Here is a 24,390-nt window from a genome sequence, read left to right as displayed (position 1 = left end):
TAGAACATATAGTATTTAAGTGAATGGTTAGTGCGTTACATATATGGGTTACACTTCTTATGTATTACTACATATAATGTGTATGTGTGCTGGTTTGTGAATTTGTAAAATGTTAATATGTTATGATATAACAATTAAATATACCCCCCAGAGATTTTGGGTAGTGGTGATGTTGTCCGAACATGTCCGCGGACACTAAAAACCTATGAAATTCAGTGAAAAAACATTGTTAAAGGGACATTATGGTTAAGTTGCGCTACTAAAAACCTATGAAATTCAGTGAAAAAACTTTGTTAAAGGGACGTTATGGTTAAGTTGCGCTACTGAAAACCTATGAAATTCAGTGAAAAAACTTTGTTAAAGGGACCTTATGACTTCACATGTGTATTTACTTTTCATAAAATATGTGTACAAGGGATTCTTATTATAATGTTGAGAAAAAACTGTCAAGGATCATTGCAATAAATATCATACCCTAATTAGTGCATTGAACGATGCATTGATATAAATAGCATTCTATTATGAGGTTCTATCTAGTATACTAAGCTACTCATGCAGAGACATAGCATTGTGTGCAGAGTAATGGATGAAGGTATAATATTCATAATGTTGATATGTTGAATAATGAAATAACAATTGTTTTATTAATAGATTTTTGTGTACTGTGAAATATGTAATAAGTAGCTAATAAAACCCATGTATTACAAAAAGGCATTACTACAGACAAAACACAAAGAGACAAGAGCACATACCAATAAGGGTATATACAGGGAAAGTGAAGTTAGCAAAAAAGCAGAAGTAGTAGCAGAAACAATTCATAACCTAACTGATTATTATCATGCAAAAAATGATTGCTCTGTTTCAAAGCTGCTATTTACCCTATGTATATGTATCACATGATGTGATTGGACCTAAGGAAAGTAGTGTGATTACAATGTATACAAATATGAGCATATACAGGGAAAGTACAGCCATAAAAAAACAACAGAACTATCAGAAAGTGCTGATATGTCTATTGATTATCTTTATGCACAGAAAGGATTGCTGTCTTTCAAGCTTGTATCTTCCCCTATGTATATGTTTCATTTGATGTGACTGGACTCTAAGGGAATTACACTAAGAACCTACTTGAAGGATAGGTCTACAAATAAAATCAAATTTTTAGTTTCTGACTGTTACTGAAGAAAACCATGTGGCCTAGATATGTCAGTAAAGGAAAAAAGAGTGAGCCAGACATGTGATGTCATCAGTGATGTCATCAATGACATTTGTGATGTCATCTTTGATGTCGTGGGTGTTAGTCTTAGCAGTGCACGGTGGTGGTGCGAGTTATGGTTGCTTAGCTACCATAACTGGCAAATTTCAGGGGTTTTTCGGTTTTACTTAGAACCATAACGTCCCTTTAACAACGTTTTTTCACTGAATTTCATAGTTTTTTAGTAGCGCAACTTAACCATAACGTCCCTTTAACAAAGTTTTTCACTGAATATATATATTAATGCGGTCTATATTATATGATGTCCCTGTCAAAACATGGTGATCTAAATGCATTCCTTCAGATTTCATTTAATTATTAGATGTGACTTACTTCCTTGTTCTTGCTTAGTATTTCAATGCCATTACTTGTTCTTTTGTGTTACTCTCCACAAATAACCTCCTGAGTTTTGTGTCGTGAATGTTCAAATACAGTGGCCCTCACGGGATACAGGGATACAGGGAGCACCAATAAAGTGTGACTTCCATAGGTGGTGGCTTGATTATGTGAACCAGTTAAATAAAAGTGAAAGTTCTTACGAGACAGGTTCAAAGAGCATTATATTGCAATATATTTTATTTTAAATTATAAGAAATCCATGTGTTTAAGATTACCGCACAATATAGCAATGCTGAGAATTGTGTCGAAAGAGTTCATGTTCAAAGGATTAATTATGTTTTATTAATTTCTTCTCTCATTCAGATACTCAATGTGAACAAATAAAGCAGGACAAAGTACAATGAAGAAATACAGGGATAATTCCAAACAGATGATTCCGCTAAATGAGTGAGCTCAGAACATAAGTGGTTAACATGATGCCGAAGATCAAAGATAATGCCAAAGCACGCTTCCCAGTGTCACCTCCTCACACTCGTGAGCGGCTCTCGGATGGTGATGCATCCCTTCCTGAGCTTTTTCTCCTTCCTAATCCCCTGAGTTTGCATCGTTGAATGGTTCCAAGTGGCTTCGCCGACAATTATCCTGCTTCTGTGGAGGTCTTTACCATTAAAATTTGGCTTGTTGCCCAAAGACGCATTATACGCACTGAAAGATCCAGCATTACAGGAAGGGTAGCTATTTATATTTTATTGACATTGATGAAAAAGGAGACACCGTGCATTGGTAAAACTGGGCTGTGTTTGGACAGCAATCAAAGTTCTGAAGGAAATATTGTGGATCCCACTTGGAATGCAAATTTATGAACAGAACTGAGGTCGACGCAAACGAGAACATATGAAAAGTGGTCCGTGTAAACAAGGTAGAGGCACAGTGTTCTTTTTTATATTAATTTAGAAACTTAAAACAGGAAACTTTGCAAACATATTCACTGATTATTTTTAGGGAACACTTTCCTTGCAACACACAGCCTCTGGTATCTTCATCTGCACAAAGTCGATTCACCACTTTGCCTCCATGAGACATATTTACTCCCACTGAGGAATGCCTGTTGACACCCACTCTTTGACATGTTAAGAGTCAGAGGAATTTGATCAAAACAAACTACATCTCTCCAATGCTGATCTGTCAGTCAAAGCAAAACAAGTAAGGCGTGTGGGTGATTTTCCCCTAAAAATGGTGCTGCCGCCGCCAGACAAACGCCACGTGTGTCTTACGACAATAGTCATCATGACCAGCATGGCGTTTATGGATGCTTACCTCGTAGAGCAGAACCAAGGACCAAGGAAAATTGGAGTCTGCATCATTGTGTTGGTGGGAGACATCTGCTTTTTAATTGTGCTTCGCTACGTGGCTGTCTGGGTGGGCGCTGAAGTCAAGACTGCCAAGCGTGGATACGCAATGATTTTGTGGTTTCTATACATATTTGTGTTGGAGATAAAATTGTATTTTATATTTCAGAATTATAAAACAGACAAAAAGAATTTAGATACTGTTGCAAGGAAGGCATTGACTTTGCTCTTATCTATTAGTGTGCCAGGACTCTACCTGGTACTGGTTGCTCTCGATAGCATGGAATATGTTAGAACGTTCAGAAAAAAAGAGGATTTGAGAGGTCGCCTGTTCTGGGTGGCACTGGACCTCCTTGATATTTTGGACATCCAGGCCAACTTGTGGGAGCCGCATAAGACTGGGCTTCCTATCTGGGCAGAAGGCCTCATGTTTTTCTACTGTTATATTCTGCTCCTGATCCTCCCTTGTGTTTCGTTGAGTGAGATTAGCATGCAAGGTGAACACATTGCCCCACAGAAGATGATGCTGTACCCAGTCCTGAGCCTGGTCACCATCAACGTGGTGACAATTTTCATTCGAGCGGTCAACATGGTACTTTTCCAAGACAGCAGAGTTTCGACCATTTTCATTGGAAAAAACATCATTGCCATTGCCACCAAGGCATGTACATTCTTGGAGTATAAGAAGCAGGTGAAGGAATTTCCACAAAATGCCATTGCTCTGGAACTACAGCAGAATTCTATTTCCCACAATCAGACTATCCACAGTACACAGGGCATTTCTCAAGAGCAGTCGCCATCCCGAGAAATTTTGGACACATGACATCGTCCCTGGTCACTATTGACCAATCAGCGTGTCTGTGGGTAGGATGCAGCTCTCACAGTGAACAGCTCAATGAGAACAACAATCAGAGACATGGTGGGTCTGGCCTACCAGTGGGACCTCTGCCAGGCACAAAACAATATTTTATGAAAGCAATGGAGTGTCTCTGGACCTCTTCACCTCAGGTATACCTCCCCTACCCTAGCCAACATTTCAATAAACCAAAAGAATTTAAAACTCCTTCTACCCTTTCTTCCTGGCAAGTATTATCCCACATCCTTGAATTTCCCTGTTGGTGGGACGAGACACACTCTAGTGCTCAAAAAAGTATTTGTATTTGTAGGAGGAAAGTGGGAGTTCATCTAAAACGATTGAATTTTTCAGACAGTTCAATAAAAACCAAGAGTATATTGAAGTCCTTTTTTGTATTAAGCAGTTTACAATTTGTTAATGAAGGCAGTGGTGTATAACTTCGTATTCATTCTTCTCCTGGTGTATGGTTCTTCTGTTGTGTTTGGTTATTTCTTTCTTTTTAAGAAAAAAAGTACTTTATCAACATGCTCCTTACTGTTATTCTCAGCCTGTGAAATACTCAATGAGCGTAAAGCAATAGGAAAAAAAAAAATGTTGAAACAATGCAGCCTATGGGTGGAAATATAGAACTTTAAACAGCACCATGGGAGCTCTTTCAGGAGTAGAGCTTGGCAAACAAATTATGCTTTAATAGGTGTGAGCAGCACTTACTGAAAACATCTTGCCACTTCTTTTCCAGTTGTTAGGGGTGTTCACATTGTGAAAGAAAGGGACGGAGATCCCTTTGATCAGCTACTTGAATAAGGGTGTTCAATTGACGAATCATTAGATACAACAATGGGAGCCTATGGTCTGTTTAGATTGTGCATGGGCATGGCACATCGTTGTCCTGCATTTGCCCAAGATGCAAGTGTTTCTACTGTGGACACCCCTGCATTTACCCCTAATTTCACTGATTTTGACACAACCTGTATTGACTGGACACCCAAGCTAAATTAAAGAAGATTCCGAGTTTACAAAGGATGTTTTATATGTCCTTTTATATTTTTAAAAATCCACTTAAAGATTTCAAGGTTTTTTTCCTGCTGCTACAGCTTTGAAAACAGAAATGTGTACAGCAATCATATTTTGTATGTAGTTTTCTTTTTTTTTTAATGATTGGAAGCCTTTAAAAAATGTTGGTTGCACTTGAATAAAACAAAAAACAAAAAAAGATGAGAATTATGATATTCCTTGTTTATTTTCGATACATTCAAGAAGGCTTAACATATGTGTTCTTTTGTTTCATCTCTTACCCTTTTATTAAATTTATTTCTTGTTCCAAGAAATGTTCATGTGAGCGTCATATGTAGCAGGGTAGTAAATCCTGAATAAAAGAATTGTTGTATATGTATAACGCTATTATTCAAATGATAGATGTAAACATTGCATATAGAGGTACTTAATGACATCATCCAAATAGGAAGGTATGTGATATCTGAGGTGAATACAGTGTCCAGGAGCAAAATCACAAATGGGTGACTCTTATTGTCTCTTCCAAAAACTATTGCTTTTCACAATTGGTTCTAGATCATGAATTCCCAAACTGTTGATATATTGGCTCGACTCTACTTTAGTAGCAGATATTACAGCTTTTTCCTTGAGTCATGAAAGACTTTCAAAGGTGTTTTCCTGCTAAGTCTCTTTTTGACCCTATGAAGTTGGTTAGGCTTATACTCGAATGATTTGGCCCTGATTAAGGAACTTCGCCAAAGCCTCCTGACATTCCCACACTTGACCCGAATGCATGAATTTGAGAAACCATCAAGTGGATAATGCATAGCTTCAGGTAAGTCACATATACTTCAGAATTGCTAATATAATACTGATTCTGAATATAAGCAATACACTGAATACAAGTAATACAGGAGGCTACTTTATGGGAGTAATTTGATGATGCAGGTATGTATCCAACACTCAACACATTCTGACCGTTCCTATACATGGAGATGTTTTTTCAAGTGCAGATAAGTTGTTACATTGACATTTCTACTAATGTGTTCTACAAGGAGAATATAGTCATCTATGGTGTCATAAATTACTCATTGCCTTGGGCACATGTCTAACACCAGATATTGCATACTTGGAAAAATATGCAGCTGAATAACCCACAGACACCATGTTTAGTCAAAAATGATAAGCCGACAATCAATGGTGAATTCAAATGGTACTTTTTACCTTCTCTTGAGAGGAGTCGGCACAAAAGCCCACAGAATGGTTGAATCAGACCTTGGCATCTAACAACTCCTCTTCTTCTTTGGCACTGTTGGAGAACAAATGAGTTATTTCAGTGATTGCCAAGTCAAGAATGTGAAATTGCAGCCATTTATTTTGGGTTGTCAGCTAACTGAGGAATTGTATTTGTATTTGTTTGGTAGAATTTTGGAAAGCACTGCATGAAAAGGCCTGCAGGCCACAATTTCAATACTGGGCGGAACTAATCAGAATTTCACCTCTCTAACATATGGCATATCTGCAGTTACAGCTGTCATGCTAATCATCAATGTATTATTATTATTATTATTATTATTATTATTATTATTATTATTATTATTATTATTATTATTACTCTTCCCTCAGTTCATAATCCAGGGCAATTGGAGTCAACCCTTTGTGTCTCCATAGTAGAGAGAATGACAAAGGAAAACCATATTCATCCAAATACATATTGTAAAATCCATGCATGCTGGTTGGCTGAAATTTCTCCAGGGTAAATGAGGACCAATATCTCCAAAGGACGGTCACTTGAGAGCCATGAATATTTACTAATAGTTACCATCCAAATGGATACAACAAGCCAGTGCGCACAACCTGAAATACCACCTAATCTACACATAAAACACACAGACACACTCCTACATAGCATACAGTCACAAAGAAAAAACCCAGGCATTGGAGCATACCCGTACGGATACAATAAGCCAGTGCACGCAAAATACCATCTGCAAGCCTACACACAAAGACGCCAGTTTCACCTGGTTCTGGACCTATCCTAACTCTCTTCCCTCACTTACCAACCCATCCTCTTTCTTGCAGAGACACGTGAGAGTCTCGAGACTGCCCCTGGGTGGTAGCAGTACGCAACATAAAACAACATAACATAACTAACAGGTGCCAAATATATCACCAGTGCTCTCGCTGTCTACCAGAAATTACATGTAACCTTCCCAAACCTACAAAGCTCCCTTGCTTAAGGCAGCAGACCCTCCTTTGCCTATAAGGACAACAACGATCATTTTTAACTAATACCCCTTCTCTTTATGGATCCCAATTATCGTCTATACCCCCTAATGCTTGCCCTTAAGGATGCATATATCTCATTTAGACCAAAACCTCCCCAATGCCAACTAAAATACATCCCCACTTAGGGCTATTAAGCACCCTGGAACTACTGTTGTTCGATATATTGTTTTCATGATGTATAAGGCCACAATGTAATATAATTAAATGATGCAGATATGCACTTTTCCCTGTTATCCATGCAAATAATGTTACCCGCTTACATGCCAACTTTTCAAAATTAACCCAAAGACCTGATTGTTCAAAGAACATCCCACCAATTCCTGACTGATCTACTCAAACCTACTCCCCCCACACCCGAAAGCCCTGCCTCTTCTGCTCAGTCCACCTATTCCAGCTCATCTGCCACCAATGCACCCTCCATTTTACCCTGTGTGGGCATCCCCTAGCTACACAGCTCTGATTACGTTTAGAAGTAAAACATTATTCAATACAAAAAAAGCCTAGGGAAGGTGTGTGTGTGTCTCTCTCTGTCGGACAACTTGTCTAATTTGCTTTTTCATGTGGCAAGGTACTCCATAATCGAACATTAACTTTCATAGCAATCCAACCACAACATTGGAAAAGAACCAGTTTTTTTTATATTCTGTAATATTTAAAACAGTATATCAAAATCAAAGGTGGTCCACTTTCTTTTCAAAATATTCCTTTTAAGTAAGTACACGCCACTTGCCTACCGCAAAGAAAATAGCCTGGCTACTTTGGTCTCACTTTTTTTGACATGCACAATGCACAGACATCTATTCCTATAACATCAAATTGGGATAACCATTCTTATACAGCATTATACAATTAACTTTCAATTATCCCTGCGTGTTGGTATGCAATGGTGACTTTATCTGCGATTGACAGTAAACAAGTTACTTTATTTTCTCTACCCCCATTAACTGGATCTGAAACCAGAGCAAAACTTTTGAAGATGCATTACAATTTATTTTTTCTAACATCGCCAACAAGTCTTGACACTAGGGAAAAATGATATGATATGATGTGATATGGCATTTATAATGCTCCTATACACAAGTGGTTCAAGGCGTGACAAGGCAAGGGAGGGGAAACAGATGGGGGATGAAAACAACGATCCTATTAGGCCAGGTGACATTGAGATTGTGCAAGTGTAGGGTAGGGGGTAAGGGGAAAATTGTGGGGGGAAAGGGGAGGTGGCAGTGCAGTACATAGGATAACATTAAAATAAATAAGAAAGACAATAAATAAAAGTGCGGCCAGCTGGTGGGAAATGCAGGGAAGTGCAGGCATCAGGTGTTGTCTTGTGCTAGTAGAGATACAGAAACAGTCCCTAAGTGCATGGGTTGCCAGGCGGGCAGTGCAGGAGTGCAACTGGCGGGCAGGGGGACCTAGGTTCGAGATCAGAGGGTAGCCAGGTAACCAGTGAAATATCAGATTCAGCAAGGAGAACATCAGGGGAGAGGGGGAAAAGGGGAGAGAAAGCAGAAGCAAAGAGGAAAATGTTGAGGTGCTTCTGGAACCGGAGATGGTTCTCCTCAAGTTTGAGAAAGGCAGGGATGCTGTTCCAGAGGGAGGCCCCAGCAGAAGAAAGAGATCTACCACCAACTCACTATTTGGAGAAGCGACTAACTCTGAGGGAGTTGGAGGCGGATGAGCGAAGAGCTCAAGAAGGAAGATATTTAGGAAGAGAGAGTTGTCGGTATTGAGGTCCGAGGCCTGAGAAGGCCTTGTGGACAATGCAGAGCGTTTTGAGCTTAATCCTCGTCGCCACTGGGAGCCAGTGCAGAGATATCAGTCCTGGAAAGATACGATCCCTGGGCTTGAGGCCAAGGACAAGTCTCGTAGTCCTGTCTTGGATGAGTTGCAGAGGATGCAGAGTAGAGTCAGGCAGGTTTAGAAAGAGGCTGTTGCAGTATTCCAGCCTGGAGAGAACCAGAGCTCTGGAGACAGTGAGCTTCTGGGGGAAGGAGAGGAATGGAAGAATACCTCTGAGGAGGTGCAGTTGGTAGTTTGATTTCTTAGAGAAATCAGAGATGTGAGGAGAGAAGGAAAGTGTGGCGTCGAAGATGACCCAGAGGTTCTTAGCCTCACTGGTGGGACCACTAACAGGGCCAAAGGAGGGGGCAGGTGTGCCGATTGGAGGAATATCTCAGTCTTACTGGCATTAAGCCACAGATCATTGGTGGCACACCACTCCTGGATGGCAGACAGGCAGTCAGAGATGAGAGAAGGGGAACAGGTGGCACAGGGGAGCCTGACAATGAGTTCAGTGTCATCCGCATAGCAGGGAAAATTGGGGCACAGAGCAGCAGTGCAGTGGGCAAGAAGTGCCAAGTATTGGTTGGACAGCCAGAGCGAGAGGTAAGACCCCTGGGGAACACCACAGGTAGAGATGGAGATAGAGGAGAGGAAGGACCCAAGTTGGACCTGGGAGTGTCTATCGGAGAGGAAGGAGGTCAGCCATGCCAGGGCCCGATCGGTGATACCCAGGTTATCACGGAGATGGTTGAGCAGGATGGCATGGTTGATTGTGTCAAAGGCAGTGCAGAGAGCAAGTAAGATGAGGACACAGGGGGCATTGGAATCGAGGTTGGAGAGCAGGTCTTCACAGATGTTCAGGACAGCAGTTTCCGTGCTTCTGGCAGCTCTGAAGCCATACTGAAGGTCATGGAGAAAACCAACAGATTCATTGTGAAGATTAAGATGGGAGATGGCCAGCTTTTCCAGGAGTTTGCCCAGGAAAGGAGTGTTGGAGATTGGATGATAGTTAGCCAGCAGGACGGGTCGTCTGGGGTTTCTTAAGAAGAGGGTGCACAAGGGAGTGCATCAGTGGGGAAGGGAAGACTGCAGTGGTTAAGGGTTGGTTGCAGAAATCATCCAGGGCAGGAGCCATGGTGTGAATGTGGTCCTCGATGGATTTGGAGGAACAAGTGTGAACCTATTTTGACAAGACTTTCATAGATCGGACTTGTCTAGAAACCTTGTCTGAGGAGAACAGGGGAAATGCAGGGAAGGAGGGAGGAGAGGTGGTGGCTGAAGAAGGGCTAGAGGAAGAGCAGGACGTAGAGGGATGAGGGGGAGATGAAGAGAGAGAGGATAATATGTCCTGAGTTTTGGAAATTAATTGAGAAGCCAGGGCCATGCAGAAGGCCTGGGAGGGGAAACGGGAGGTAGAGACTACAGCAGGATTGGCCATCTCCTTGCAGATATTAAAGAGTTCAGCCAAGTTATAAGATGACGCAGAGACGCAGGCTTGGATGTGAGCTCTCTTCTTCGTGTGGACCAAGAGCCAGTATTGTCTTTGGAGCAGTCGGCAGGCCAGTTTGTCAGAGGATGTACTGGAAGCATGTAATTTCCTATCAGCCACCCTGCACTTGCGTTTAAGAGTGAGGCGGTCTAAGTTGTACCAAGTGTTGCACTTGTGCTCTGGCCTTCAAGCGGATCCTCATGACAGGGCAAGAACATCGAGAATATCAGATATACCAGAGTGGAGCATGGAGAGGGCTGTGCCAGGGTGTGAGTCAGTTCAAGGGGGAAGAGGAGGTGAGAAAGTGGCAGTGAAAGCCTCAACTGACACATGCTTCATGGGTCGGATAACCAAGAAGGTAGGTTGCAGTGCTGGAGTAGGCTTGGCCTGAGAGGTAGAGGGGTGAGATTAGAGGAAAGGAGAAAGTGATAACTCCAGGAGAGAGGAGTGGCGGGAGGGATCGAAAAGGGAAGGACTGAAGAGATCAGAACAGCCATAGTGTTCCCTGCCGAGTGAGCAGGCCAGAAGGGAGAATATAGAGTGAGAGAGAGTCGCAGAGGTCACGAAAGAGTCCAGTGGAAGGACAGGAAGCATCCAGGTGGATGTTGAAGTCTCCAAGAAGGAGGAGTTGAGTGGTTGAGACCAGCAGGGAAGAGGCGAGGTGTGCCCACTGAGCGAGGCAGGAGGAGATCTGGCCAGGTGGCCGATAGATATTGATATTTCATTTTTATCGCGCTCGTACACAAGTGTTTCAGAGCACGACAGGGCAAGGGAGGGGAACAGGGGAGAACAAAACAGCGATCTTACTAGGCTCATTGACACTGAGAACGCGCAAGTGCATGGGAGAGAGGGAGGGGAAAAGTGCACGGAAGAGGGGAGAAGTGGAAAGTGCAAAGCAGAGGAGAAACAGATAAATAACAATAAATAAATAATAAAGGCAAAAAAACAGTTTTAGTGCAGCCAGCAATTTGCAAGTGCTAGGTTTAAGGCAGCAGACAGGGTAGGTCTGATAAATGCAGGAAGAAAAAGAGGGGGGCTGTGTGGGTACAGATACAGACCCCAGTGCAAGGGGTGGCCCAGAGGCAGTGCTGGAGGGTGGCAGGGTGAGCAGGTACCTGGGCCCTGAGGACACAGGGTGGGCCAGGTGCACGGTGCCAAGATAGAACAGATAAGCAGGGGAGAGGGGGAGCAAAGGCAGAAGAAAAGAGGAAGGTCTTGAGGTGCTCCTGGAACCGGAGGTGGTTCTCCTCAGGTTTTAGAGTGGCAGGGAGGCTGTTCCAAAGGGAGGCCCCAGCCGAAGACAGAGATCTACCCCCAGCTTGTTTCTTTGAAAAACGACTGACCCTGAGAAAGTTGGAGGTAGAGGAACGAAGAGCTCGAGGGGGAGGTATTTGCAGAGGGATAGCTGAAGGTATTTTGGAATCAGGTATGGTAGAAAAAGTAAGGGAATGGCCAAGAGAGAGAGAGAGAGAGATCCTGCAGACAAGACATTCAAAAGAGGAATAGGCCTGCATAGGAATGACAGAGGCCGGAATCCACTCAGGGAAGATCAGGGCTACATGCCCACACCCTCCGATACGGTTGGGTCTGGGCGTGGAGATGATCTTGTAGCCATCAGAGAGGAGAGTGTCAAAACTTGTAACAGAGCTGGCAGTGAACGAGGCCATTGCGGTCAAGTTCCTCCAGGAAGTGGCAGATGTTAGAGGAATGTTTGACAGCTGAGCGAGAGTTAGAGTGGCAATATGGAGAAGGTTGCCATCCTTGAAAGACTTCCGGGGAGGGGGTACAAATCGGAGGTATGCCCTGCGGAGGTGTAGAAGAAGCCCGAGGGGGGGAGGGCAGAAGAGGAAGGAGGAGAGGGCAAGGTAGCCAAGGAGGGGACAGTAGGGGGAGGAGAGCAGGCCGTGGAGGGGAGAGAGGGGACAGCAGGAGAAGAGAGGAAATTGATGAGGCGTGGGAAGTGTCTATCAGAGAGGAGAAATTTGGCTTGAGGGCCTTGGACCAAGATGCTACCATTCATTCAGGTAAACATTAATGATGACCTTAGAAGAGTGGAAGGAGGCCAGGAGGGCCTCCAACCGAATGCCGCCATTGAGGGAAGAGGAAGAAAAGGGAGAGAGCAGAGAGACCATATGTAGAGTCCGGCAAGGGAACGACAAAGAGGATCTTGGTGAATGTTTGCCTGGAAGAGGCACTGGTAAAGGTGTCAGCGATAGGGAGGCCTGGGTTGGAGACCAGGATGTCCTTTTTAAACTTCTTCCTACCAGATTTGGTAAGGGTAGCAGGATAGTCGATAGAGAAGCAGTTAGAAAAGATAGGAGAGACAGAGAGCACCATAGAGTAGGTAAGGTGAGGAGAGAAGAGGATGGGAGTGGGAAGTGGTAGGGGAGAACACTAGGAAAGGACACAGGGCAGGGAGCAAACAGTCAAGACAGAGAGAGACAAGACAAGTTAACAATTGGACAAGACGACCGGCACTAAGATAGTGGTAGAAGGGTAAGCAAGATGAGTGTAGTTCTAGGAGGCAAGCCACAGAACAGCACTATCATTTTTAAAACAGGAGAAAAAACACACCTAAGTTTGAGAGTCTTGTATGGAGGGAAAAAAGGCCTAGGTTTCACAATGCAATTTTTAGATACTTTCACAATGCAATTTTAGAACAGGAGAAAAACCACACCTAAGTTTGAGAGTCCTGTATAGAGAGAAAAAGGCCTCGGTTTCACAATGCAATTTGTAGATACTTTTTCAATGCAATTTTAAAACAGGAGAAAGAAATACACCTAAGTTTGAGAGTCTGCTTTAAGGACAGGCTTTCAGGGTAGAGTGAGGTTCTAAATGTAGCCCTGGATGACTCCTACCTTACCAGATCACTACTGGTTGACGGCTGGCAACTGGCTTCCCCTGTGGGCACCTGCAGACACAAACAGGAGCCGCCTCTGTGGGAGCCACCCTTTGCCTTGGACCCTTAGCCACAGGGGCTGCTGTGCAGAGGGCTGCCCAGGGAAGGTTAGTAATGACAGAATGGGGTGGCCAATCAGGGTGGTGGGTGGGCTGGGAGGTGGGAGTGAGGGGATGAGAGCAGAAGGGAACCAGGGAGTGAAAAAGAACACGCGGGGCATGGGGGCACCTGAAAACACTCAAACAAATATAACAAAGGACCAAGGGAGTCTCACCAGCCAAGGATCTCGTGCAGCAGCAGTCACCCACTCAGCCAGGTGGAAATGGCAAGCACGGAGTGCTGCTGTCTTCTAGACCTAAACAGAGTCGGCACAGTGGCCAATCAGGGTGGTGGGCCGGCTGTGAGGGGAAGAGAGCAGAAGGGAACCAGGAAGGGAAAAAGAACAAGTGGGCCAGAAAACACTCAAAAGAAATATAACAAAGGACCAAGGGGGTCTCACCAGCCAAGGATCTCGTGTAGCAGCAGTCACCCGCTCAGCCAGGTGGAAAATCCATGATATCATAATACACAGTGGATTAACATGTAACATGTTTATTTTTTCAAAACAAACACTCTCCTAAGAGAATGTATGGTTATTTCCTATTTATTTTGGTCATGTGTTTAAAAAAAAACAGAGTGTAATTTTGAAATACTTTGTCTAAGACTTGGGTTTAAAATGCATTTTTTATTTTTGTAGAACACAAAATCTAGGTTCATTTAAAATGTCATGGAAGCATGAGAATATAATTTTCTGTTGGAACAAAATTAACCATCTAAGCCTACTTCAGATTAGAAGTCCACGTAATGCAGAGGACCTTCTTTTCTGCACAATGTTATTTGGGTAAAATGTTTTGGGAATAAAATGGAAAACACAGATCCAATTCCCTCTTCACTTCAAGGATATAGCTTCACTCAAAGTGTCTCTTTTAAGCACTATTGTTCCAGAAGTCAAGTGTTTAAATAATCCTCTGCAAACCTGTGAATATGTTGTACACCATTCCACAGATCCAGTCATAAAGTATGCTTGTTATAACACACAATTACATTTATTTGGATATTGTCATAGGCATTTCACACTCAAAATTCTATGGCAATACACTTACCCAAAGTTTCCCTTACATTGTAGTAGCCACTGAATTGCCTAGATGGTAAAAAATTTCACTGAACTAGTTTCAATTGCTTTCAGGGATGTAACTAATTCTTGTGAAAAAAAATATTCACTTGAACAGGTACTTTTATACCCACTTTTCATTTCTCTTTTAAGAGCCAAGGACAGGTAGTAAGTACATCTGAAGCTCCAGGCAAATAACAGAAGGTTTTTATCATTGCAGATATCTTCTGGTAGGCCATTTTAGAGTTGTGTCATGATTATGGCACTTGACTTAACTTGTCCTTTTGAGAGTCAAAAGTGATTTAAACTCCTAGTGTAGCATGAAGATGCTCTCTGCACTTGTAATGAGGAATGACATTTAAGGCAATCACAAATCTAGAATGGGGCTTGTCGTATAAAGCTCTATGTGTGTTGGTTAGAAGCTTAAAGGTAATTCTGTTCTTCAGAGGCAACCAATGATGTCTTCTTAAAACCTGGGAGATGGGTTACTAATTAACAGGTGGTAGATAAACTACTCACAGAAGTATTCTGTATCACTCGAATTGAACCCTAAAGAGCAAACATATAAAGCATTGAAATAGACCATCATGGAGCCTAGCAATAATGGTGAAATAGTTTTCCGAATGCAAAGGCCTACTCTGTTTATCAAGCATTAGCTGAAAGTTGGTCCTGCTAAGAAAGGTGTTTAACAGGTTATTCAATCAAAGAGTGGGATCTAGAGTGAAGCTCAATGTATTTACATAGGGTTGAACTGGTACATGTCCGGGGCTTTTTTGATCCTGAAAGGGGCCACAACAAGCAAACGCTTGATTGTATCTTGGTTCAGACCTAGCCAGTTGTAAGTCATCCAGCAATTTATTTTGTTGAATAGGAAGTGGATGCAAGCAAAATCTGGAAAACGTCTGGAAGATCAACTAAAAGGTAATGGAGCAGATCTATATGCATTTTGAAAAGTAAAGGTGATATGCATGGCCCATGTGGAATCCGATATTTAACCGTTACTGGTAACTGGTAAAAGCATCCAGTATGTCAATTGGTCGGGTCTTTGTGTCTTGTCATTGTTTTGGTTCAGATATGGATACTCCCAATTATCCTCCCTTTTATTTGTATTGATTCATTGTATGTTGTAATGTGTCAATGGAATGTTTCCCTCTATGCCTCCCTTCTGGAGTTTGGGTCACTTTGGATTCAAATCTGTTTTTTTTCCTCAACATTTCTGTTATGAACATATCCCAAAATTGTGCCTTCTCTTTGTTAATCCACAAAACAATTCTGTATTAATTGACACATGACATGCCCCAGTAACGTGAAATATTAAGACATTGTTAAAATATGTACATTTTTTAATAATTCGGAATTGTAAACATATCTTGTTTGAATTTATATTATGGGGAATGCCCCATTGATTCCAAATCTGTTTTCACATTTCGGAACAAACAAAGCATTGGTAAGTTATGTCCAGAAACATGATTACATTAATTCTGCCCTAATATTAAACTCACTGAAGAAACAAGGGGCCTCACAAGGAGTTTGGAGGCAGCCATGGAGCTATTAGCTCCATGGTTGCCTCCAAACCGGGCTACTTTACCGGGTTCCTGCAATGAGGAATAACCGGGTCATTCCGACATTGGAGGACCCGATAATTCCTCCTTGCATGAACCAGTCCCCATTCCCATTTGAGCCCCCATAGGGCTCAATGGGAATGGGGAGGGAGGTAACAACGGGCACATTACAAGTTTCCCGTTGTTACCTCCCTCTTCCCCTCGCGGGACCCAGAAAAGACGGCTGGTTTTACCAGACGTCTGATCCAGGTCCCGCAAAGGGAAACTCGTAATTGGTGCTCCCATGAATGAAGGGGGCCGGTCCCGTACCGGCCCCCTCCATTCCGGGAGCACCAGGGTCGTAATGAGTCCCAATGCCATTGCTTGGTAACTTCAAAATCAGTGATTGTCCTAAAAACCTGATTGATGGCCAGGACATCAAAACCAATCTACTTAATAGTAGGTAACTAAGTAAACACACTCTAGACATTAATGATTATCTTACCCATCATGACCTAGACATATTGTGCCTAACAGAAACATGGTTGACCGAGGCAAGCGGTCCCATGATTGACATGGTAATCCCTGATTGATACTTTATCATGTGTAAAATCCATGCTCAGGGTCATGGGGGCACAGTGGCGGCCATTCCCAAGAAACAATTTCAGTTCTTTGAAAGCCCTAGTGTATGTGAAAGGTGCAATCTTACACCTGAAATGTACTCCTACCGCGTGTAGCTGCTTTAAACTCATCATAATCTTCTGACCCACTTGCACAGGGGTGCACTGGCCTATAGAGAACTCTGGAGATTTCCTGGTAGGCCTCTGCACCCTGGGCCTATTTTATGTGGTATCCTATGTTATTGCCACATTGACTCATAGGAAAGGGGTGGGCTCGCTGATAATGTGTACTATGGGGACACTTTGAAAATGATTTCCAGGGTCTCTTTTGGATCTCAGTCCACTCCTGCCCTTGCGCAATGCTTAATTTAAAGGAAGACTTCATTAAGTTGTTAAAAACTACTAATGGTTGTAACTGTTCGACCCTATTAGTGGATGACTTTAACTGATGGCTTCATAAATCCAGGGATAAGGAAGGTGTTGCATTGGAAAACTGGACCAAAGAGATAAATGTGAAGGTCAAGAACAACAAACCTACTACCAAATCAGGTAACATTCTGAATTGGGTGAGCTCGAAAAATCTGAAAGTTGAAATAATAAAACACCTCTCCATACATATGGTCTGACCACTGTATAATTAATTTCACAATTCAATTGAGGACATCTATAAAAAGCCACCTAATCCTGTGAAAGTGGTTCATTGTCAATATTTAAAAAAAATCAAACCACTTAATCTTCGGAGCTTTCGGCATGACATCATGCCCATCACATGTAACTTGGACCCCCGGAATTCCTAGCAGAGACAAATAATAATGCTCTGTCTGAAAAGCTGGATGAAATTGCTCCATTTAAGAAGAAACTTGCAAGGGAAAACACCAACCATAAGAAATGGTACACCCGTGATCTCTCCATACTGAAAAAACAGAAATGGCGAGCTGAACAACATTGGTTAAAGCATGCAAACACCCCTAACAAGGTGGAATGGAAGACATTAGAGCTGGACTACAAGGACAACATCATCACAGCCAAAAAGAATGTCTTCAATGAAGAAATATCGGGGGCCAAAAACAATTCCAAGAAATGTTTTGAGATCCTAAAACTTCTCGAAAGTCCCAAAGCTCTTGCACAACCCATCACCCCACAGACCAGGATGGCGATGCTATCCAGGAGGCCTTTGCTGATAAACTCAGGGTTGCTCATGACAAAATCAAAAGTGAGCTGAAAAATGGCCTTGTTGCCCAGACTCAGGTTTCCCTCACATGAAACCAATATGAGGAACAACCTAAATACATCTTTAGAAACATCACAAATTTAGAGATGATACCACCCTGACCAGAATGCATCCAACCTCATGTAGAAAAAACACCATTCCTACCAAACCTGTGCTGGATAACAAAAATATCTTCATCCCATTTCTCACCAGACTTGTTAATTTCTCCTTTGATCACAACTTAGGTCACATAGTACATTTCTCCATCCAGGTACCAGTACAATGCTAACCATCCCCAAACACCTTGAAATTAACACTTTGCCCATGACTCAGCAACCCAAGCCACCCTCTAAAGCCTCAACTAAACCAACCAGGCACCGAAGCCCCACTAACCTCAACTATAGTCGCTATCTCCTCATCAGATCTCATACCGAATCTTAAAGGGGCGTTCATCAACGCACGCTCAATTCAAGCCTATGCCATCGAGATCCACAATCTCATTATTGACCAACAACTAGATATCCTAGTTGTAACAGAAACCTGGCTGCACCCAGCATCAGGCCCATTACTAGCCCTCACCATACCTCCTGGATGCAACATTCTCAGAACGATAGAGCCATAATAGCCATATCGATCCCTGCAAATTAGGGCATGCCCCCCTGAAGGAATAGATGGCTACGAACTCCTCCTTGCCAAATTCACATCCAACCCCAAAACCACAACCAATTGTTTGGTTTTTTTACAGATCACCTAAGGAAAATACTCACCCTGATCTGGATATCCCTCTCCTACTTACCCCTCACATCAAGGCAAACACCATATATATCATACTCAGCTACATAAATCTAGGCTATAATGATCACCACGACCACAAAGCTGCAGCATTCTATGCAGCTCTCAAAGATATGAATTTCATACAATTAGTTAATGCCACTACCCACAATAAAGGGAGAATACTCAATTGGATCCTCACCCTCAATTCACAACTATCCATTGATTATGTTCTACCTCTTGATCGGTCTGAACACCATATCATTAATTTCACTATAATCAGCAGCACTATAGACCCCCCCATGACTAAAAGAACTGATAACTACGAAACAAAACATATCTGAAAACTCACAGTAGACAACCTCTCCGCTATTCTAAGAGAAGCCCTGGCAACTACCACTTTAACTAGTGACAATCCCAAATACCTGGCAGATTGCTACCAGAAATGCCTTACAACTACTATTGATTCAGGAGCACCTTTCACAACTAAAACTTGACGTGTTGACAAACGCACAAGTTGTTGGTTCAACGATGAAGTAGTAATTCTCAGAGGCAAAGAAAGATCCCTCAAGCACATTTACAAAAGAATGAATACTCCAGATTCAGCAAATGCCTTTAGTGAAGCCAACAAAGCATATAAAGCAGCCATCATATCCCATAAGGCTAATGCCTTCAATTTGCATATTGGTAATGCCTCCTCCAACCCAAAGGAGTCGTTTACTATACTTAGAGATTTGGAAAATCCAAGTCAAGACACATCACCTGCTAACTCTAGTACAAAATGGTGCACCACAATCCAGAATGTGCTAGCCTCTAAAATCCTACTATTACAAAAGAAAATCTTTACTAAAAGAAAACTCTTAACAAATAAAAACCTGCCCACCCCTATCAAGGACCTTTTCGAATGACAACGCCTGTGAGCTAGTCCACTTTACCACGGTTACACAAGATGCAGTGTTGGATACCATATCCAAATTAAAAGCATCTAACTGCAAATGAGACCACTTTACTGCCCACCTAGTAAAACTTTGTGCTGTAGTAGTATTTAGCACTTTATAGTGCCTTGGAGTGTGTGGCACTTCACTGAATGTAAAAAATAGTGCTTTATAGCGCCTTGGGGTATATAGCGCCTCACTGAATGTGATAACATTTTGTTGCCAGCAATATTGTGGCATACACATATAGCCAGTCCATGTTGCTAGCATAACATGTGAGTATGTGGCAGGAGACAGAATTTATAATACAGCAAAAAGCAATGTGAAGATGCAGGTTTAAAGTGCACCAGAATTCTTTTTTCTCTCTTCTTTGAAACACCTCATACATAGGAGACTACATTATTCATCTAACTAACTGACTTAATTAACAATTACTAATTACTAGAGCTAACTTATTAACATTACAATGTAATCTCTATGTGCAAATGGGGTGAAAATACATATTGTGAAATTTGTTTCTCAAATGTGCATTGAATTGTTCTCCCTTATTGTTCTGTGTTTGCAGTAAGCAAAGAGCCTGCAGACCAGGAAATGATATTAGTTACAGTTGCTCATTGTATAACTGGTCTATTGTGCTAAAGGAAGGGTGATGCTGACTTCAATTTGATTGGAGCAGTGTATCTGCAGTTGTGCTATGTAGGTAGAATGGGACGGTGCAGAACCTTGCTGGGGGAACAATGACTGGGGGAAAGTTAGTTCGTTTTTGCTGGGCTCGAGAGACAGATGATCTTGGTGTCGACACTGGCTTGGAACTTTCGCCGTGCATATCAGACACCGAGATTACAGAGGCAACCCATGCTGACTGGGCCTGCTCTTCTGAAAGGAGGTTGTCTGGGGGAGCAAAATTAAAATCTTTGGTAAGCAGCCAAAGTCAAGTGAGGAGGTTGCTGTGTACTTTCGTGCGAATGAGCAATAGCAATCTAAAAATGTCATTTAGGCAGAGTAGCTCAAAGAAATCCCTGGCATTTAATTTGTCATATGATAATGTTGCAAAGTGAATTTTGCCCTGTCTCTGTATTGTTTCTTTTCTGGTTTTTATTACAGATAACAATGCGATCTACATGGTAAAATGTTTATTTTGAATTTCAATTGTTTATAATACAAACAATATAAAAGCAGATTGTGTAGAGTTTTTGTTTTTCTCTCTTCTTGGTGCATTTGGAATAGCATTTGTGACACAGGGAAGAATTTTTTTTAGGTAGTACATTTGTCATTTTTCCCATATAGATAAAATAACAGAGAGAATAAGTTGTCCTAAAATAAGACTTAGCGGTGGTAAATAGATGTATGCGTGTGTTCCCCAGTGCATGTTGTCTGGGGGAAATCTGATACAATATATAGATTACTGGGGGTCTATGAACCAGTAACGAGGCCTATGGACGCATAGTTCACTGGTGTAGATAAATCAGTGATAACAGCCAAAGGTTATAGGTGGCACTCTATGTGAAAGTGTGGTGTCTCTGAATGAAGGTCCAAGGCCCTCTAGAGATCACTAACAGTATTATAACAGTATTATAATAGTAAGGAATGTTTTGTGTGTGATGGGGCTAGGGAAGGAAAATTATGCTCACCTCTAAGTAATTTACCACCACCAAATACTGCCACCAATATATATATAAATATACATGTATATATGTATATATACATATTACTGGATTAGCCAATACAATATAATAAGGTATCGTCTCTAGAATGATGTGAACACAAACCCAACCTAAACGTGAGGATAAGTATTTCTAAATCACCACTATTCTTTTGGCGGTAAGAAAATACTGCCAGGCCCCCAATTTATACAAAATATCCCACAGTGCCCCCATTCTGACACCCATCATTACCAATTTTGTCAATGCCTATTTTAATTCCAACATGGTCCCTGCTAGCATTAAAGAAGCATGGGTGAACTCACTTCTAGACCCCTTAATCCCCACTAATTACTGACCAATAACTACGGTTCCATTCCTGCTGAAAATAATAGACAAAATATCCTGTACCCAAATCCAAACCCACCTAGAGCATCACCAACTCCTGGTTACCAAACAATCTGGATTTCACCCCAACCACAGCACAGAAACTGCATTCCTTGACTTAAAAATCCAAATGGATTCCACAAGGGAAGCTGGAAAACTCTGTATACTAATGCTGCTGGATCTATCTGTCGCATTCGATTTAGTGGACCCTGACAAACTCTGTGCCCCTCTAACGAATGACTTCAGATTCTCAATGGAGGCAACCCAATGGGTAAAATCCTTCCTAGCAGAGTGTATGTCATGAGTATCTATCGGGAAAGAGTCGCCCATCCCTATACCAGTCCCCATAGGCGTTCCCCAAGTATCTAGCCTATCGCCGCCCCTCTATGATGCTTACACTAAGCTATTATTAGCAGCACTGGATGCTATGGTTGTCATCTACGCCAACTTCGCAGATGACACCCAGATCCTCAGCCCCTTATCAGGCAACTACGAACAGGCCACCCTGCTCATTAATCAAATCTATACCTTAATTCAAAATTGGATGGCTCATAATAGCCTCTACCTCAATGATGAAAAAACAGAGCTTCTTATTGTAGGATCCACTTCTAAAATCTATTCCCTACATCCCGAATAATCGACATTCAAAATTGATGGTACTATGATACCAGTACTCAAATAGGTTAAAACCCTAGGTGTCTACTTAGACACAAATCTAACAATGATAAAACAAGTGACTGCCCTCTCCTCAGCTACCTCTTACACTGCCAAACGTGCCTCTCACACCCAACAACTGCATCACCTAGCGAGGGCCTTAATACTATCCATTACTACTTTGGACTACTTCAATCTACTCCTATCAGGCACCTCCAATACCAGCCTTGCTAAATTACAACTCATGCAGAACAAAATACTATGAGCAGCGCTAGAAATTAAAAAGTCTGACCACATCTCACACATCAGGAGAGAACCCCATTGGCTACCTATAAAGGCTAGAATCATTTTCAAAACCCTTTGTATTACTCATCAATGGATTGCCAACAAATCCTCTAAATATATCAACAACACAGTATTCAAATAATTCTCAACCAGACCCCTGAGACCAATTAAAAACTCTCTCCTTGAAATCCTGCATTACAAAAGCTCTAGAGCTGGGGGTAGCAGCTTCATAGTTCTGGCCCGTAAACACTGGAACACCCTCCCAATAAATATAAAAATGAAGAGTCCTTCCATTGCTTTGAAAAAGTCATTAAAAACATGGTCATTTAACCAATCTTAAACGATCAGACTTTGCCTGAGAACACTAGACCTTCTCCCATTCCATTCTGTAAATAAAGTATAACCTAGGCAAATTTGAACAGCTCTTCTTTATCCTGCAATGACTGTGTATTTTGCTCTGTGGTGTAACTATGACTGTTTTGACAGCATTGTTCTATCTGCCGTTTAATTATGTAATAACCAAATTGTCTGTAACTACGCCGTTATACCGAAGGGTCTGAGCATATAACAAATACAATAAATAAATAAATAAACTCTGTCCCAGAATTAATCAAAGTCGTTACCCCTCCCCTCTAGTGAAGAAAGCCGGACTAGAGCCCAAAGATGCGAAAAACCTAAGACTGATTACTATTTCACATTTTCAATAGAAAATTCTGGATAAAGTGGCAACCAACACATTTCAGGTTTTTCTAGATTCATCCTCTCTACTTCACAGCAAACAATCAGGTTTAGAGCTGAGCACAGTACTGAGACTGCCCTACTCGACCTTCAGACCAACATGCTCGAGTTCTTGGACCAGGGGAAAACTGGACTTCTGATCCTCCTCGATTTGTCTGCAACTTTTGACCTGCTTAACCATGATCACTTGCTTTCCACTCGGTCAGACTTTGGGAAAAGTGCCCCTCAATCCACTAGCTGGATTTAATCATTAGTGTAAATAAAGGGGCTAAAGACTGGTGTAACACTGTTACACCTGTCTCAACGCGTCCGTTTATGCTCAAGGGGATTTTCATTGTTTTTGAAGGCAGAGAACATAGGCGGAACAGGAGTTGCGTTTCCACCTCCCGTTTGCTGTCAGCCTTCAAAAACACATTGGTTTTACATCAGCTTGCTTGCATAAACCCAATGACTTCTTATATAATATGCATGCTTTTTGGACTTGCAAAAGCAGATGGTTTCCATAGGAAATCATTGTAAATGCTGCCTGCCATGCTACTATATATCGTGGCCCTATGGAGGTGATCTCTGACATAAGTGCAATGCACAGCCATATAACGGCAAGCACCTCACATTGTTGCAACCCAACAAATTCACACAGCGCACATTGCACTACTGCTGTATTGGATCCTCCACCAGTTATGCAAGAGATTTCTCCATAGCACACTCTACAGCGGGGTACCCTAAAGAAAGCATTCAAAAATATATTGGTTCCAATACTCGGCATCTAGGTGAACAGACAATCTAAATCCCATATCATCCTGCCGACTAGGAAAGCCACACAGGGGCAGAGGGAATTTCCACATACACTTCAGCACCTGCCACCATATATCGAAAAACAATAGACAGAGTGATGCAACCAGAACACAAACAGGAGATACACTAAAAAACCAGAATAGCCCATACCAGAAACCTTATGACAATGCTAAGGTACATGAAATACAAAGCAACAAATTAATCAAATACAAGCCAATTTCTAAGCCCATCTAATTTTACAATGCCACAAAGCCCCTTCAACAGACTTTGGGCCTCATCACGAGTTGGGCAGCAGCCCTTGAATGAGGCGGTAATGCTATTGCCGCCGCATTTAAGGGTCTGTCCAATTTCAAGTTGGGCAGAAAGTTTGGAGTTTTACTTCCAGCTTTTTGCTGGATGTAACAATCCAGCTT

The 24,390-nt window shown here is 42.0% G+C and overlaps 1 protein-coding gene across 7 annotated transcripts in view; it reads left to right on the top strand.

Annotated features, from left to right (window-relative positions):
* The window catches only part of TMEM121 (transmembrane protein 121), a 1,343,088-nt gene extending 1,337,975 nt beyond the window's left edge, over positions 1 to 5,113 (top strand). For all 7 annotated transcript variants that reach the window (XM_069637384.1, XM_069637379.1, XM_069637381.1 and 4 more), the window contains one exon: positions 1,958 to 5,113. In XM_069637384.1, coding sequence (XP_069493485.1) covers positions 2,828 to 3,766 — 939 coding nt within the window. In that variant the 5' untranslated portion in view covers positions 1,958 to 2,827 and the 3' untranslated portion in view covers positions 3,767 to 5,113. The remainder of the gene's footprint in view (positions 1 to 1,957) is intronic.
* Positions 5,114 to 24,390: the final 19,277 nt, after the last annotated feature.

The sequence above is a fragment of the Ambystoma mexicanum genome, chromosome 14, assembly GCF_040938575.1.
Source record: "Ambystoma mexicanum isolate Mex_15411 chromosome 14, UKY_AmexF1_1, whole genome shotgun sequence".
Lineage (NCBI taxonomy): Eukaryota > Metazoa > Chordata > Amphibia > Caudata > Ambystomatidae > Ambystoma > Ambystoma mexicanum.
Note: the sequence above shows the minus strand (reverse complement) of the source record. Positions and strands in the feature narration are given on the sequence as shown.